The 18,656-nt window shown below is 34.8% G+C and overlaps 1 protein-coding gene across 2 annotated transcripts in view; it reads right to left on the reverse strand.

Moving 5' to 3' along the window:
- LOC119809181 (pleckstrin homology domain interacting protein) overlaps positions 1-18,656 on the reverse strand; it is a 119,789-nt gene that overhangs the window by 30,636 nt on the left and 70,497 nt on the right. The window contains exons 18-23 of one of the 2 annotated variants that reach the window (XM_038322048.1): positions 17,494-17,631; positions 16,609-16,792; positions 12,260-12,374; positions 8,631-8,771; positions 3,854-3,930; positions 1,175-1,406 (exon numbers count right to left, since the gene is read on the reverse strand). In XM_038322048.1, the coding sequence (XP_038177976.1) occupies positions 1,175-1,406; positions 3,854-3,930; positions 8,631-8,771; positions 12,260-12,374; positions 16,609-16,792; positions 17,494-17,631 (887 nt within the window). Of the gene's footprint in view, positions 1-1,174; positions 1,407-3,853; positions 3,931-8,630; positions 8,772-12,259; positions 12,378-16,608; positions 16,793-17,493; positions 17,632-18,656 lie in introns of both variants that reach the window. The other variant, XM_038322047.1, reaches the window with a different exon arrangement.

Genomic DNA, 18,656 nt, shown 5'->3' on the forward strand with positions numbered 1-18,656 from the left:
TTAGACATGTAACCCAGACTGGCTTCAAACCTGTTATGTTAGTAGAGTCTGATCTTGAATTCTTAATTTTCCTTCCTTCCACTTCCTCCCTGCGGGGATACAGATGCATCCCCCACAGAAGTCTTCCCCCTTACTGAAAGTAGCCATTTTGTTCCTTTACTCATTTATGCTCTTCCCAACACACACACACACACACACACACACACACACACACACACACACACACATCTTTTCTGAAATGAGTACTGTCAAACCAGGTCTTTTACTTTTTAACTCCCATGGATTAAACAACAGCAAAACAACCCTATGACCCTGAGTAAAAGTTTAATTTTACTGGTCACCAACAAATGATCTAATGACAATAGCCTTTATAGTATTATATCACATGCATGAGAAAATGGACAAAAAAAAACACCCACTGAAACCTAATATTATCTTTAAGTAGAGAAACTTTATGCATTCTATATTTTATTTTGTTGTGGTTTGTTTTTAACTGAATTAATTCTGAACTAATGTAAAATTAAGCTGTGTTCTTCACCTACAGCTAAACCACCCTGAATGGGCAATAACATGACAGCAAAGAACACCACTTGTAGGAGGCACTCCTAGAATTATTTCATAATGTACATTTTCCTTTTATTCCTATTGACTGTATACAGCATTTTCAGTTTAATGCCTCAGGAGTGCTCTCACATGGTGAACATGATGAAAAAGCAAAAGCCTTTGATAATTCCCCTGTGTGAGAGATGGCTTCACTGCAAATTGTAGGCACAAAAACTATTAAGAGCTGACCAATTTTAAAAAGATGACTGAATAAATAAGGAGGAACAGCAAATGAGCTATGGTCAAAAAGTACAATCTACTGAGTATTTTATTAATCAAGTTTTAACGAAACATAGCCACACATTATTTGTTTTGCATATCATATATGGCTACATTCAGTCTATAATGGGAGAATAACTAGCCCCTTCTTTTAAGAAACATGACTACTTTATATTATTGAAAGGTGCTATGCAATGTAGCCAAAGCATAGAAGCAACCACTAGTTCTACTCAGCTCTGAATTTTTTTTTATTATTTGTTAATAAACCTCAAAAATGTTTATGTTGGATGTTTCACATTTATGCTTTATTACCCCAGAAGAAAACATTAGACATAAAAAAAATTAAATCAACCTTTTGTTTCCTTTCTTTGGGCTTTTTTTTCTTTGGTGATGTTGGTCCATCTTTTTCTTCATTTGCTTTTTTTCTTTCCTTTTTAATATGCTTTTGTTTCTGATTTTCAGATTCTTCTTCTTCATCTGAACTACTTTCTGCTTTCTTGGTTTTATGCTTAGGAACTTTCTTTGGTGGCTGCAAATTAATTCCAGCATCTGCTGTCCAATCAGAATAATCACTGGAGTAGTCACTAGAAGGAAAGAAGAAACTTTTAAATCACACAGGGTATAGTCTGAAGACCATTTTCTAAAGGAAAAAATATAAAAAGATAAAAAAGCATAAATGAACTAAAAGTTATTTCATTTTGATCAGCTCCCCATTGCCTTCATTATCTAAAAACAAATCTTATAACTTTCCTGGAAAATTTAAAACCTTTTATAATTTTAAGAAGCATACTGTAGTGCATACATGTGTGTGTATGGTATCAAAAAATATGGAATGGAGTATCATCTTTTTCAGTTCAAACAGAAGTAGAACAGGCCCTGGAAAGCCATCATGCACATACCATAGTAAGCAAACACAAAGATTTCTTTTATGAGGGGATCTTGGAATTCCTTTCAAAAAGGTCTGTGAAGTGCTTTAGGACTGAAGCCTGTAAACACTCTACCACTGAATTAGCCAAAGTATGAAATTCTTTTTTACTTTTAAGATGGGGTGCCTCACTATGTCTGGCTGCCTTCTAACTCATAGAAACTTACCAACCTCTGCCTCCAGAGTACTGAACTTAATTAAAGGCATGCGTTAGCATGCCTGGCCTAAGGACAAAGTTCAAATTCTTATACTAGGCAGAGACTGAACTGGTACCTGAAAAGTATGTCTACACAGTAGGAAAGCTAAATGCATAAACATTACTAAGCATGTAAAACAAAGTTAATTTCAAGGTGGTAGTATGGTTTGGTAATAAAATTTATTTATCTCCAACTCCAAGAGTACAATAATATATATATATAGTGAATACTATTTTATCTACCTCCAATATGGAGAAGCATACAGGATGAACTCTTACATGCCATGGCCAATCATCCTTGCCATTACCTTTACAGCTTACCTTTATAGATATACTAGTCCTGATATGACACCCTACACATATCTAGCTATATTATCTTTTGTTTAATTTTAATACATTAGAATATTTCCTTAATTTGAATAGGTTTATAATCATAAATGTCATAAAGAGATATGAGTTAGAATATGCTAACATATACAATCAAATTACATTAAACCACTAGCTTCATGTGATGCATGATCTCAAAGCTCCAATATTACCAGTAATCTAACAGCAGATGTTAGCCTGTGGCTTTACTCCATATCAAGGCCTTTTCCCTGGTTTAAATCATCTTTTCATTTACATGACTCTTTATTAAGAGCAATTATTCTAGATGAAAAGCAAAGAAATAAAAAGTACTTTCTATTACGATTTGACTTTTTAAAAGATTTTTTTGTTGGATTTTTCTGGTACCTCCCTATTTACTTCTGGCTGGCCTGGACGTCACTATGTATGTCATGTGCCGCCATGCATGACCTTTAAAATGGCTTTTAACGAATCTAAATAATACTTTTTAACACTCTCTTCTAGTATGGGTTCTCTTCAACTTATGAGCATCAGCTGCTGGTCATTGGAATATTACTTCTTCATAGAAGATCTGATGCCAGCACAAATATGAACCTCATAAGCCATGCTTTTTTAACGAAGATCCTCAACTGCTAACACCACCAGTGCTCCTTCAGTATAAGAATTATTCAATTCTAGTTAAAAAATACACTATTTCTAGTGCTGAACCAAAAGAATGCAAACTTGTTTTCACTGCACTCCTTCAAAAACAGAAAACTAATTAAGAATCACCACTAAAGGACAGGAAAGCCTTTGATCCTAGAACTTACTAGAATCTTAGTGCCTCCACTTAATGTCTCCTTTGGAAGTCTATTTTAGGAACTGCTAAAGCAGGAAAAAAATATAATGGTCAACTAATAATTTCCTCACCCAAGGGTGTATTATCATAGACCATTTAAAACTTATAATGCAGCTAAAGCTATTAGGCCTCTAAAAATGTAAAATTCCACCATAAGTAGTTGAAGGATAACTTGCTTGCATGATCAAAACAGGACAGCAGTAGAAAGATAGTTTCTTTTCAGTGCTGTAGAAAAAAATAGTAATGTCCCATAAATATATCCATATAAGAGCTAAGTCAATAGGAGGCCCTCTTTACTTTTATAATCTGATGTTTACTCCTCAAAATCAGCAGTGAAGCTAATTTATAATTTTGTATGATAAATAATTCATTCAGAAATACAATAAAAAGTAGGCAGATGACTTAAAAATACCACTTTACAAATCTACTTGCAAGTTTTCTTTTTTTTTTTTTTTTTTTTTTTTTTCTTTCTCATGGTTTATTTTTTTTTATATTTAAAAATTTCCATTTCCTTCCCTCCTCCTCCCCCCTCCCTCCCCTCCTTCTCCCCTTTCTCTCCCCTCCTTCTCCCCCTTCCCTCCCCTCCCCTCCACCCATACCTCCCCTCCCTCCCTCTCAAGGCCAAGGAGCCATCAAAAAGAAAACCTAAAGTAAAAGGCCCTTCAAATAACTTTGTATCCAAGATTTGATGGGCAGAAGTAGAGCAGCTGGAAAAGTTCACTTATACCTGGAACTGCCATCACTGTGCCATGCTCTCTCCTCTTCTTCAGATGTCCCACCACTGACAGCGACTACTTCACCTTCCTGAAAGAGGGAGCACAGACTTTCTAAGATAATGCCCAACAGCAACAGGATATCTGAAACCTGACTTGGTAAGTAGAAAAATACAACTTTTGTACTTTTATTCAAAAAATGTTGAAACAAATGTTCATAAGAGTTCTCTATTAATAGCAGATTCAGAACACCTCTCGAATAATTGCCAGGTTTCATTTTTAATTTATTTTTCAGAACTGAGAATTGAATACAGGGTATGGACATAGCAGGTCAGGTATTTAGCTCTCTATATGTAGCCTTGTAATTCTCTTTCATTTTTCCCAAGTGCTAGAATTACAGATTTATACCACAACAATAGCCTTCATTTTAAAAATACTAAAAACAAATTTATTAAAATGACTGACATCAAACTCCACAGTTAACAGCTGAAACTTATTTATACTTCTTAAACCTTTTAAAAAGCTGTTTTATCATTTTAGAATCTTAAAATTAGTTACATTTATATTTTACTTATTAAGACAACTTTACCGAACAGGATATTCCATCTCTAGACTTATTTTTTCCAAGGAGAGATTATTACAAGAAAAAACAGACAGAAACTGTTTCTCCTCTTAGTGACTATATTAAAAGTTCAGAGAATACCATGCAAGAAGCTATATTATACCTTTTGCTGTAATTCTTATGAATCTTCTTCATACAAAAAAGTTCCAATAGTAACAGTTCCTAGAGTTACAGAACTGCTCTAAGTGCTTTGTGTTTGCCATCTTATATTTAGACTTAACAAGGATTAGAAATAATAATTGATCTCAATACAAGAAGTAAAAGTTTAAGTCACAGAAGTTTGTTTGAGGCAGCACAACTATTAGAAAAAAAAGCTTCATTTGAATCTATGTCATTGTTGTCCAAAGCCTAAATATTTTCAACAAGAATGATTCAGTCTTAATATCTGCTGGGCACATTCAAACCAGTCCAAGAAGAGAGTATTCTTTATAATTTAAATAAAATAATCTTTAAAAAAAACACTTATTTTTACATGATACATATATCTTTTATTTTTTTAATGTCTGTGTCATTTTTGCATGTGTACAAGTGTGCTTACTGCTTGGACACCAGAGGGATGGTTAGTACCATGGAATTAACTGGAATTACAGATGGTTGTAAAGTTCCATGTGAGTGCCGGGACCTGAACCCAAGCACTTTTTCTTTAGAAAAGCAGTAAATGCTTTTAATTGCTGAGACACTTTTCTAGTAACAGAATACTGTATTTTTTAAACTTTTAATTAAAATATGATCGTATCATTTTGCCCTTCTCAACCCTCAGTTCTCTCTCTCACTGGCCTTTTTATTAGTTTATTTACATATTTATTAGAAATAAACACATAAATCCAACCTGGATTCTGTTTACTGTTGCTTGTGTATTTTTTATTTTCTAAAGAAAAAAGAATTCCTATTTTGGTGTTTTAGTGTAGACTGTGACGTATATAACTATTCAAGTGTTTAGGAAAATTAACTGAATCTATAAACAAATTACAGTTGTTTTTGTATTTTTATGTTATTTCCTTAAAAGGAGATAAAAGATACAGAATTATTGTTTCTAAATTCAAAACAATAAAAGACAAAATATTTCAACCAAAAAGGTTAGGCTTCTTTCCACTAATAATTATTTTCTATTAACATATTTCAGTTTTTCTAAAAAATTTATTGAACTGCTTTAAAAGGATGCTAAACTTAACTGAAATTTTCATGCCACTTATCTAACTGTCACACTATCCAAGTTCCTAATAAGTTGAATAGTAAAAGTACTTAATAAAATTTTGTATTTAAAAAAATATTATAACAGACAAGATTGCCTGACAAAATTTGGGAGTATAGCCGGGCGGTGGTGGCGCACGCCTTTAATCCCAGTACTCGGGATGCAGAGGCAGGCAGATCTCTGTGAGTTCGAGACCAGCCTGGTCTACAAGAGCTAGCTCCAGGACAGGCTCTAAAGCTGCAGAGAAACCCTGTCTTGAAAAACAAAAAAAAAAATTAAAAAAAGGGAGTATGGGGGCGGGAGGTAGAAGGAAGAGGACAAGGGGAAGAAGCAGGGGGAAGGGGAAGGTTGGGGAGAACTTGAGGAAATAGGATGGTTCGAGATGAAGAAAGGACAGATATGAGAGCAAGGAAAGAGATTTCTTGATTGAGGGAGCCATTATGGGGTTAGCAAGAAACTTGGCTCTAGAAAAATTCCCAGGAATCCACCAGGATGACCCCAGCTAAGACCCTAAGCAATAGAGAAGAGGGTACCTGAACTGGCCTTGCCCTGTAGTCAGACTGATGATTATCTTAAATATCAACATAGAACCTTCATCCCAACAACAGATGAAAATAGAGGCAGAGACCCACATCGGAGCACTGAACTGAGCTCCCAAGGTTTAGTTGAAGAGTGGAAGGAGTGATATAAGCAACGAAGTCAAGACCATGAAGGGTTCACACACTGAGACAGTTTGCCTGGGCTACTGAGAGCTCACCAACTCCAACTGGACTGGGAGTGAATGAGCATGGGATCAAACTAGTCCCTCTGAATGTGGTTGACAGTTGGGGCAGACTGAGGGGCCAATGACAGTGGCACTGGGTTTTGTCTCTACTGCATGTACTGGCTTCTTGGGGATCCTCTTCTCTTTGGATGGATACCTTGCTCAGCCTGGATGTAGTAGGGAGGCCTGTGGACTTCTCACAGGGCAGGGTGCTTTGCCCTCTCTTAGGACTGGACACAGGTGAGGGGAAGAGTGTGTGGAGGGAGTGGGAGGAGGGAATTTGGATTGGCATTTTTTTAAAGTAATAAAAAAAGAATATTATAAATCTGACAAAAATAAAGATCTTATAAAGCAAATGATTTGCCCATGTGTACTTTATATTATTTGGTCTTCCCAAATAATCAACAGATGGGCAAGGTAGCAAAGACCTATTCATGAGGCTGATATCACTGGGTTTAGGTTTGAGCAATACACTATTTCAATAAAAATCAAACCTTCCTCTGAATTTCTCATATCAGGCTAAATTAACTTGTACTTTTCTTGTTTTGCTAGAGTAAGCATACCATTCTAAATTAATGTATACTAACAGAATTTTTAGGTAATTATAACATTGTGTTAAGCACTGTGAGGCCACTGGTTACTCTTGGAAGAAAATGTGGACTTAGCAAGAAGCAATTATTCTAAGAAAACAAAAAGGCAGGGCTGTGGGAGGCAGCGTAGTCTGACTAAGATTAACCACATGGAAAAGAAGAAATACCAGACAAAGGAGAAAATTTGCTTGCAAAGAAAAGTGACTAAACAGATAATTTATTCTGGCTAATATGAGAAAACAGTTCTTTCCTTCTCTCAAAAATCTTCTTTATTAGTCAAAACCCTAGTCTGTAAGAAAATAAAAAAGGTAAATCCTACTGGAAAAAAAAATCACAGACTGGATAAAAAAAAAAAAATCACAGAATTATAGAACTGAATTTTTTCTTCTACCTTTTAATTTAAAAAAATGTTTTAAAGATAGAGTCTAAACATTTATCGCCTAAACAAGCCTCAAATTTCTGGACTCAAGTGCATCCTGCTTCAGTCTCCTAAGTGCTGGGCTGTAGAAATATTATTTCATTCTACCAGAGATTTGGAGACTAATTTACACTGTTTATAGGGTTACCCCAGATACTCAAAGAAATTCTTAAATATGCTTAACACAAGATACAACTTGGTTTCAAAATAGAATAACTATCACTATCTAGGGTAAATATATCTCTCAAGACTAAAACAATTAAGAACTATGAAGGCAAGAGAAAGGATTTAGATTTAAGTTCTGTATAAGATGACTGCTGTTTGCTGATTGACTTCACTTTAAAAAATGTACAAACTGGTAGGGACAATACCTGTAGAGAAATCTGTGCACAATTAATAGAAAAGCACTGAGAAGCTCTGAATGTTACTGAGGTTAGAAATAATCAAAATGGTCAACTGCTTCCAATTACTGCTTAGTCACACTAAACCAGAGCATCATGGTAACAATTTCACAGTTCTGCTTTAATATAAAGGGAACCTCATTTAATGATTAGTAACCATTTAATGTTACATAAATATAAAGTTTAAACATTTTGAATCTCAGAACCCTTAAAGGATGTGGTGATTTCAAAGAAAATAACTCCCATAGGAGTTCCACTTGTTGGAGAAAGTGTGTCACCATGAGGCAGGTTTTGAGGTCTCTTTTGCTCAAGCTTCCCTCAGCCAGATTGTCAGTAAATTTCCTGTTGCCTGCAAGATGCAGGACTCTCAGCTCCCTGCACACCACCTTGCTCCCCACCATGATGATAATGAACTGAACTTCTGAACTGTAAGTGAACCACCCCAATTAAATATTTTTCTTGTAAGAGTTGTGGTCATAGTGTCTCTTCACAGCAATAAAAACCCTACAGCAGGATTTCCATTAATTAGCATTTTGTACTTAACATACTCTACTCCCGAGGTATTCTAAAATTTTACCAGAGAGAAATAAGAATAACCCATATGGACTATTTGTTTTGCAAATTTGAGGCTGAATTTGTGGCATCTCTGGAAGTAGGTCTTTAGTAAATGAAAGATATGGCTACTATGAAATCTAACATGCCATATAAAAATTACATTTATAATCAAAGAACGCAAATAATGAAAGTCATATCTGAAAAATAAGTACAAGCGATACAGATATTTGGGAATGTGCTAAGATCTTACATCTGAAGAACTAGTCCCATTTTCTATATCATCCAAGGGCCTAGGCATTTCTTCCAGTGCAGATCTTGTACGGTAATTGTGTTGATTTGCTTGTTGCTTTTTAGAATCCCCAAGATCCATGAAATGTTCATGAGCATGATTCTGAAAAAAAGAAAATTTACTCACGACAGGATTTAAGGGAATAGGTTTTCTTGTTTAACAGTCATATTATGGAAAATTGATACATATTTAAAATATCACTGATTCTCTAGAACCACTGGAGAGTTCTTAAATATCACTGATTCTCTAGAACCACTGGAGAGTTCTTACCTCGACAACACTCAGACCAAAGGGGTGATCCTGTCCATACGAATCCTCAGACAGCTACTGTCTCTACAAAACCTCTGGCTACATCCTCAGACTACCTCTGATCTCCTGTCTCCTATCATCTTACATTCCTCTCTGTCTGTCTAGTCATATCATTCCTGTTTCCAATTCCCCAGTGCAGGGATTAAAGGCATGTGACTCCCAAATACTGTGATTATTGGTGTGAACCACCACCACCTGGTTCTGATTCTCTTTTAGACTACATCAATCTCATGTAGCCCAGGGTGGCCTTGATCTCACAGAGTTCCATCTACCTCTGCCTCCTGAGTGCTGAGATTAAAGGAGTGTGCCACCACTGTCTGGTCATATGGCTAACCAGTAGCTTAGCTCTGCATTTTGATCTTCAGGTAAGCTTTATTTGTTAGATTACAAACAAGGTATCACTACACTTTAATCCGAGCATTTGAAAGGTAGAGCAAATCTCTATGAGTTCAAAGCCAGCCTTGGTTTTCCAGGGCAGCCAGGGCTATGTAGCGATCTTGTCTCATACCCTACCCCCACCAAAAACAAGTCAACTGTAGAAGAGCACATGCAAACAATCAAGAAAAAAATTGACAAAGTCAAACAGTGACAGATATATTCAAATAAAACATGGTCCTAGAAAAGTTAAAGCAACTTCACGAGTGAGAAGCAGAGCATCATGTCCATAAGCATTGACCCTGTCACAGAAAATCAGGCACTATGAAAAAGAACCCACTGAAGGTCTTTAAAATAAAAAAAAAAAAACAAAAAAAAAAACTAATCATTTAATTAGTAATGGGGAAAGAGAATAGGTTGACCATAAAGACTGAAATGTATGCTAGTGAGTGAGACTATGAAACAGGCTAATCACTACTCAAAGCTTCAAAGAAAAAGAAATTTTAGTGATTCATGAATGTCTGGAAAACACAATACTTGGAAGGATGGTTGGGACAAGAGGATTCAGAGCCGAAACTGCCTCAACAACAAACAAACACAAAAAAAAAACAAAATCTATAAAACAAACAAACAAAACCCCACCCCAAACAATGTTTCAGAACTGAGTTGTACAAAATGAAAGAAAACTTACATTAGGCACGTCATAGTCAAAACCTGAATACACAAAAAGTAAAGGAAAGTACTAATGATTACCCTAAAAACCAAGGAACTTAGGAGCTAGAGATGGTACAACTGAGAGCACTGGCAGCTCTTGCGCAAGCCCACAGTATAGAAGCCAGCACCCACACTGTGGGTGGCTCCTAACAATCTGTTAAAATTCCAACTCCAGGGGTTCTGTTGAGTTCTTCTAGCTTCCACATACATACAAGCAAGCAACCATTCACAAAACAAATAAATCTTTAAAAGAAAAAAATGAACCCAACATTAGACACTAAGAAGAGAATAGTAGAAAAACCTTACACAGAGTAACTCTGAATCTAAAATTATATCCTCACTGCTAAAAGTGATTCACCAAACACATCTATTCTAAATATTATAAAAATCTTAGAAAGCGTGTAAAGGTATATAAAGGAAATAATGTTCTACTTTGTCAAACACTGTTAAATCCACAGTTAAGAATTTAATATAGCATTCCTTTCATTTGGCATAAAAATTTCTAACTACTCAAACTCCTGTCATTTAAAATTGCTATGTTGTTACTTTCGAAAACATCACCCACAATTTGATACTTCTGGTAAGATAAATTCCAATTCAAAAAATCTAAATAGAACATAAAAATCTAAGAAGAATACTGTTTTGTTTTTTATTGAGACAGGATCACACATCACAGTTGGGAATTTTAAATGCCTCAATGATCGATACAGTAAACAGAAAGCTGGCTATTAACTAACACTTGTTTTTTTGTTCTTCAACACAAAATGAAATCTACTTTATCAGAGTATCAAGTGATGATGCTTTACCCAATGATGAGTCTGGCATAATGTTATTAAAGCAATTATCAAAGAGCATCCCACAGGACAAGCATATATACTCTTTGTACTTTTCTCTTTTGACTGACCCTTAATCCTATAACCCGAACTGAAGAGTCACACTATCTTCAGGTATGTGACCAATCCTGGAGGAATAAAAAAACAAGTCTTCAGTTCTCACCAAATGGCGACATTCTCAACTCTGGATTACAAAGGCTTTTTTAATTTTTTGCTAAATTTAAATTAAATTTACTTATTTTTGTGTTTGTGTATATGTGGTGTCCATGTTGAGGTCAGAGGACAATTTTGTGCAGTCAGATCTCTTCCACCATGTTGGTTCCTGGCAGCCAATTTAGCTTATCAGGCTAAGCAGAAAACTACTGGCCAGCTGAGCCAATCTTGTCAACCTCTGCTAAGGTTTTATATTTTTGGTTCTAAGTGTAGCCTTTAACAGCAAAGTTGCAAAGAATTTTATATGAAAGAAATTTTCAATTTGTTTAGCCCACTGTAAGCTAGTAGGAAACCAGTAATTTTTTCTCTGTTTAGATTACTGCTCAGTGATAATGAATGTTCCCTGACAAGCTGTTTCATGTACTTTTTCCTAAACTTAAAAACTAATGGCTCTGAAACTTTTCCAGCTAAGCTAGAGGAGGGAAAATACGAGCCTTAGAGTGTAGAGTGTAGGACGACTGAACTTGAAGAAAAAAAAAAAAAAAAAAAAAGACAAAAATACTAGGAACAATCTACCTGTCTTTATTTTTAAGGGTTTATTTACACTAGGAACAATCTACCAGTCTTTATTTTTTAAGCATTTATTTTAGTTTGGCTGTATATCTATATGTGAGCCATGTTACATGTATTCCTGGTGCCCACAGAGGCCAGAAGAATGTGTTGGATCCCCTGGAAATGAAGACAATTGTTAATGGCTAAACCCAAGTCCTGTCTACTAGCAGAAAGTGCTCAAAACCACTAAGGGATCTCTCCAGCCATCAACCTATCCACATTAAGAGAAAAGGGGCTGGCTATTCACTATTCTTTTTAACAGACATCAGCTGATGGGACTGTTAATAACAGATAAGGATAAAACATCAACATATAGAAAAGTAAGTTACAGAACTAAAAAATACTTTTCAATAGGTTGATTATAACTTACTGAATATAATATATACATGATATACTAAAAAAAAAAATAGGAAATGCAGAAACAAAGTTTTAAGTGAGAAATAAAACAATCGAAATAAACAACCAGGATATATAGCAACTTTAAATTAGTACTATTGCCCTTACCATACTAAATCTTTCTTTTAATTTTAAAAGAAAGTACTAAAGTGGTTATTATATTTACCCCGTAATATTAAATATCAAATTAATATTTACCTTTGAGACAGTAAGAATTTTGTTCTCTTTTGCAGCAGTCAAGTGTTTCCTCTTCTCTTCAGACCTGTAACTCTTTATCTCCTCTTCTCCCTTCGCAGTTCTCCATTCTTCCTGTCTACTAAAAGAGAATATTAGAAGTCATAAACATTCATCTACAATTTTACAGCTGATTTCCTTTCAAATGAATGTTATTAAGGTAACAATGTGAAGTTAGGTCTTGTATTTTCTTTCCAGGTAGAACATGTGGTTCAGGACATAACTAAAATGCTAAAAAGAGATTTTTTTTTGCTTCTCCCCTCATTTCAAACTGTTTCTGCTGTGTAATGATAAATCAATCAAGTATTAAATTGTATGAAGTTATATCATGACACCTTCCTTATTAGGTTATATGGCTTGTGCCTAGACAATCTTACATGTCAAACAAGATACCTAGTACTCAAAAACAAAATCAGGTTTTATACCAGACATTAAGATGAAATTAAATAAAACGAAAAAAAATTTACTTTGGATTTTAATTTTATTTAATCCAACTCCTTAGAACTACAGAATTTTACTTTTACTTTAACTTGGGAGTTTTGTTGACCTGCAAGGTAATTTGATTTTTGAGCCTTCATTTTTCCCAAGAGATTTCATAACAGGAAGGGAATTAATATTTAAAGCACACTTACAATGTCAATACTTTCATACTAGAGCATACTGATACTTTCATTTTACTTAAATCTCTAATGTATCTAGTCATATTTAATGGAAAAAGGAAGAAAGTTAAATCTTCAAAAAAGGACCAACCTCAAATTTAAATTTGAGTTTTTATACTTTTATATTGAAATAATCCTAAATTCACATAGATGTAAAAAAGAAGGCACAGAAAATCTTGTAGTCTTTATTCAATTTTCTTCAATGGCAAAATCTTGTGAAAGTGTAGTATAATATCAATACCAAGGTCTTGATATTGATGCAAACCACTAATCATCTGGTTTGTCCAGTTTTACTGTTGTGGATGCTAGCTCTAAATGTATTACACATAGTATTGTATATTTTCCACAAAAGTTAATATACAGAGCACTCAATCTACACAAAAATGTCTTGTTTTGCTTGTTTTTTATCATACCAACATTTTCTTCCACCTCAACTTTCCTTCTCCTACATCTTACTGGCCACTAATTTGTTCTCCAACCTGGTAACATTAATCATTTCAATAATGTTCATAAATAAGATCAAACAGTATGCACGTTTGGATTGGTCCATCAAAACAGATGTATCTAAGCTATTTCACCAATAAGCTGCTCCTCAACAAAGCAGAATATACCACAGTTTGTTTAACTTCATATACGACTGAAGGAAATTTGGTTTGCTCCCCTAGTTTTTGGCTATTGCACTCATGAACTCATGGCAACTGTGACTGCCTTTACAAGACTGGGTCCTCAAACTCTGTGACAGATGTAGGAGGAATCCATGAGGTCACAAACCTCTCTAAGAATTTACAGATGGTAGTTTTAGGGTAGGGGCAAGAGTTCTCACCCCTCCCTGAGAAGCTATTGGTAGTTAATGATTGCTAGGGAGGAGTCAGAATCGGTGGTATAGCCACTGGGAAACTGCCCATGGTTCCTATAAATTATTCTCATCTATGTTCACTCAACAACCTTAATTAAACAACAAATACAGAAAGTATAAAGGGTTAACAGTAGAGACAATGAAAATTATCAGGAGGCATGACAGAGCAAAGGGGAATGGGGTGAAAATGATCAAAATAATCACACACGTAGAAATGTTATAATGAAGCCCATTACAATGCATGATTACTGTATGCAAATAAGAGTAAATTCTAAGATACAATTGTTGAGTCATATATGACAGTTGTATAATAAAGTACAAAACAGTATTCCAGTCTGTGTCATGTTTATGTTATCACAAACAAACAAAAAGCGCAAATATAGCAGTTTTCTGTTAACTAACCAACATTCATTGCTATAACTTATTATTTGAGACAATTTGATAGGTACACAGAGGTATTTCATTCTCGTTTTACTCTGCATTTTCCCAATAACTAATGGTGATGAGTATCTCTTTATATGCTTAGTTTACTATCCTCTCTGGTGAAATGCTGGTTCTGGTTCTGGTCTTTTGTCCAGTTTGTGGTTGGATTTTTTTTTTTTTTTTTTTTTTTTTTAAGACTAACACAGCCCAGGTTCTTGATCTTCCTGCAAAGAGCTAGGGTCACACTAATGAGCCACTTCACGCAGTTGGGTTGTTCTGTTTACTGAGTTTTAGAAGTATTTTATATGTTAAGCTATAAGTCCTTTGTCTGGAAGTGAACTAGTGCACTACCCTGCCTCATTTCAAGGCCACTTTGAGGAAAATTTTAAATTGCCCACCAAGTTTAAATCCTAGAAAGATTTTGAATCTTTCTACTTATAGTAGGTCTTTTGAATCAAACACTTTGACCTTTAAAGTGACAGTCACAATCTTGTCAGATCTTAGGCTTAAAGATGATAAACAAAAGGATATAATGACAAAATGGTCAAATGTATTTGGGAGTGGGGAGAATCTTCCTTACCCTTCATGTTAAGAACATAACAATCAACTAGCAAATACATCTTTACACTCAATCTTTTCTATTGAAGAAGCAGAAGATGCAGAATGTTCTAGAATGAAAATGTAGTTTTAGCATAGCCTAGTCCTTCCTATACACTGAATGCAAAGACATCTTCTCCGCAACCATGGGGAAAACTGTGGCTCATTAACTATCTGTGAATGGAGTTTATTTAGCTTTAGATAGGCTAAAATGAAATTAAAGCTACATTATTCATAACATCATCAAAAAGAACAATTATTCTGATTTTCTCCTTTCCCTCTATGATATTCTCTAGTTCAGTTCAGAACTGGTGTTGAGAAGAAAAATGTCAGGGGCATGAGAAATAGTTTAGCAGCTAAGACACTTTTGCTCTTGCAAAAAACCCAACTTCCATTCCCAGCACCAACAGGGTGGCTGACATCTATCTGTAACTCCAGCTCCAAGGAATGTGGCAACTTCTCTTCTCCTCCACAGGCATCAGGCATGCAGGTAAAACAATAGAACTAAAATTTTTTGAAAGAATGAATTTTACTAATTAAACTGCCTTCAAACCTCAACATTGTTAAAGATTGAGATTATCAAAATTGTTTATATATCAGATATTCAACCCTAAATCCTAACACAAATTCTAAAATTTGTCTAATTATGTAGTAAAACCTATGTGAATATTAGGACTTTCTTTAAAAATTAATTATATAATTACTATTATTAAAAGCCTTAAAAAGGCCAGGCAGTGGTACCTCAAGCCTTTAATCCCAGCACTTAAGAGGCAGTAGCAGGAGGAACTTGAGACCAGCCTGGTCTATGAAGCAAGTTCCAGGACAGCCAGAACTGTTATAAGAAACCAAACCAAACAAACAAAACAAAAAACTAAAGACTCAAATTCACATTTTGTGCATACTTTTTATTTATTATAGAGGACAGTAGACAGGTTCATATTTCATGCATGTTGCTGTTCATGTACTTACACATACACAAAATAAATGTAAAAATTTCTCTAGCATATACGCACATACTTAAGGATGAAAAGTATTTTCAAATGCAAAATATTTATGTATTACCACTAATAGGTATATTTTTTTTATGCCTCTGAATAACCTGATGTAAATGAAAATGAGTAAAGGACACTAAATTCACTATATAATTATAACTAATCCCATGAGATGTGTTTTAAGATATTAACTGGGAGTGGTTGGGAGAAGGCTCCCGAGTTAAAAGAATTACTTACTGAACAAGCATTAAAAACCTGAATTTGGATCCCTAGCACCTGCCCACATACCAGATGCAACAGCTTGAGTGTTTCCTTAACCCCAGTGCTGGGGCTATAGGAGAGGGCACACACAACACAGGTGAGTCCCATGAGTTCACTGGCCAGTTAGCCTTGCCAATCAATGAGCTCCACGTTCAGTTAGTGACCAGGTGCCTAAAAATAAAGTGCACAAGGACAAAGGAAAATACCTGACATCAACCTCTAGGCTCCACACATGCACACACAAACATATATATGCCTACTCACACAGAGACAAAGGAAAGCAATAGGACAAAGTAAAATGTGAACCAGGACTCAACCTAATTGATGACACTTTCTCCTATCTAAACACCCCTCATCTTATGCCATTTTACACAAATGATTCAGAAAAACAAATTTAGCCAGTTCATTTTTTGCTTTAACATACTAGCTTAAAAGAAATCACTAGGTTGGAAATGTATTTTCAAAAATATTAGTGAAAATGAATGCAAGTAACTATGGGAAATACCAATTGATAATTCCCCTTACCTAGATACACCAGCTGAGAGCTCAGGTACCACCACCCTTCGGCTCCAAGCAACAAGGTCTCGTTCTGTGGCCATTTCACTTCTAGGAGCATTGCTGTGCATCTGCCGCACACCTTCAATTTGTCCACTGCGCCTCAATCCTACATTTGGTGGTGAATGAACTTCGGAGGTAGAACTTACAGAGCCTATGGGGCAGAATAAGTATAGTTAAGTTCTACTTAGACAATCACCTCACTTAGTTTGTAATAAAAAAAAAAACTATTTTCTTCCATACAAAGCTTTTACAGCAAGTAATTAACCTACCATTACCAGGAACAAAACCACAGGTAAAAGTTTAGTGAAAACAGAAATGTGGTTATTCAACTAACTGGATATATTAATGAATCGTAATTATGGAGTTTTAAGTTTAGGTACTATGACTACAAAACACTACTTTAAAAAAATTGCTAAACCTTTCAGGAATTAAAAAAAATATCCAAGGACATTTATGGTTCACAAACTTAACTTTTCTCTTAACATTAAATATAAATAAGAGTGAGTAACTTAAAACTTCGACTATGTTTTGAAAATAATATAATAAGCTGACTTTTCATGGTTTTCATGTTTACTGTACTATCACTTGCCCAGTATGAGTATAGCCCTGGCTTCTATTAAAGCAATGAGGGAATAGAACGGTGGTGAACAAATCCGATTTCTAATGTTTACTTTAGGAAATTTGGAAGAATATCCATATGTAATGTCAAACCTTGTATTTATTCTTCAAAAAGCACAATCATTTTGGTAGGCTGTTTCATTTTATGGATGTACTGCAATTGTTTAGTAACTTCTCTAATGATGGTGATTAGATGGTCTCAGTTTTGTTTTCTGAAGTACAATCTCAGCTTACCTCTGTTTAAACGGCTGGTATTACTGACACCTGCTTCACCAGAACGCCTCAGGTCTTGTTCCTGCTGTAGTCTTTGAATCATGCTGTCTAGAGGACTGATATCCTGGTTTGCTTGTTGGCTTAAAACTTGGTTCAATCCTATGTAATATCACAGAAAATACTAATCAGTCTCACAGAAGTCCATAGCTAAATATTAATTTCCCTGTGTTAAAGACTTAAAATGATTACCTACAAGTGAAGAAAAGAAAAGATGACCTCCATAACCTATTTTTAATTTACAAAAGTAACGATAAGAAAGATGACTGCATATTGTTTGTGCTCATTATGAGGCAAATGTTTATAATCCTTATGGAAACAAAATTATTAACTCCATTATCCAATTAAAAAAACAAACACTCAGAGGCATATAGCTAGAAAGAAGCCAAAGTAGGATTTTCTACTTATACCTGAATTTCTGACACTGTCTCATTACTTCAACCAACTCTTGATTGTCTACTATGTGCTTAAGACTTATGCCTAATATTGAAGATCCAATGACAATTTAGATGTCCATATCTTTGTACTACAGCAAACTACACATCCTGAATGGGGAATTAAACAATAAGCATTCAGGTAAATGCAGACTGTAAAAGATGAGAAAATAAAAAAGGTGAGGAGAAAGAAAAAGAGGAATGGAAAGACACCTATGGTAAGCCAGAAGTCAGAGCAGTCTTCTCTGAAAATGCATGCATTTGAATGGAGACTTAGGCTAAGCACGTGAAGAACACGTCATATCAGGGCTCAGATATAAGGAAGAATTTCATATATTTAACCCAACCTATTTATTAGAACCTCCTATTCATGCCAGTCATACAAAAACACATGAATTCTCTTTGTTCTTTGAAATTTCACCATAATGATATACGTAATAAAATTCTAATTTATCCTTCAAATACTAACTAAAACAATACTTTGTTTTCACTGAATATTTTCCAAATTTCCCTTAAAAGAATAACCTGTTCCTCTCTTTCAGGTCCTTATCAATCATCTATCTTAGTAGCTAGGCAAATATGGAATATAAAAGAAAGCAAGGTAAGTTAATTAGTCAAATCTAGCATAAATTAGAGTACATAAAAATGTTCAATCTTGGGGCTGGAAAGATACAATCCAGCAGTTAAGAACTT

The sequence above is a fragment of the Arvicola amphibius genome, chromosome 3 (genome assembly GCF_903992535.2).
Source record: "Arvicola amphibius chromosome 3, mArvAmp1.2, whole genome shotgun sequence".
Taxonomy (NCBI): Eukaryota; Metazoa; Chordata; class Mammalia; order Rodentia; family Cricetidae; genus Arvicola; species Arvicola amphibius.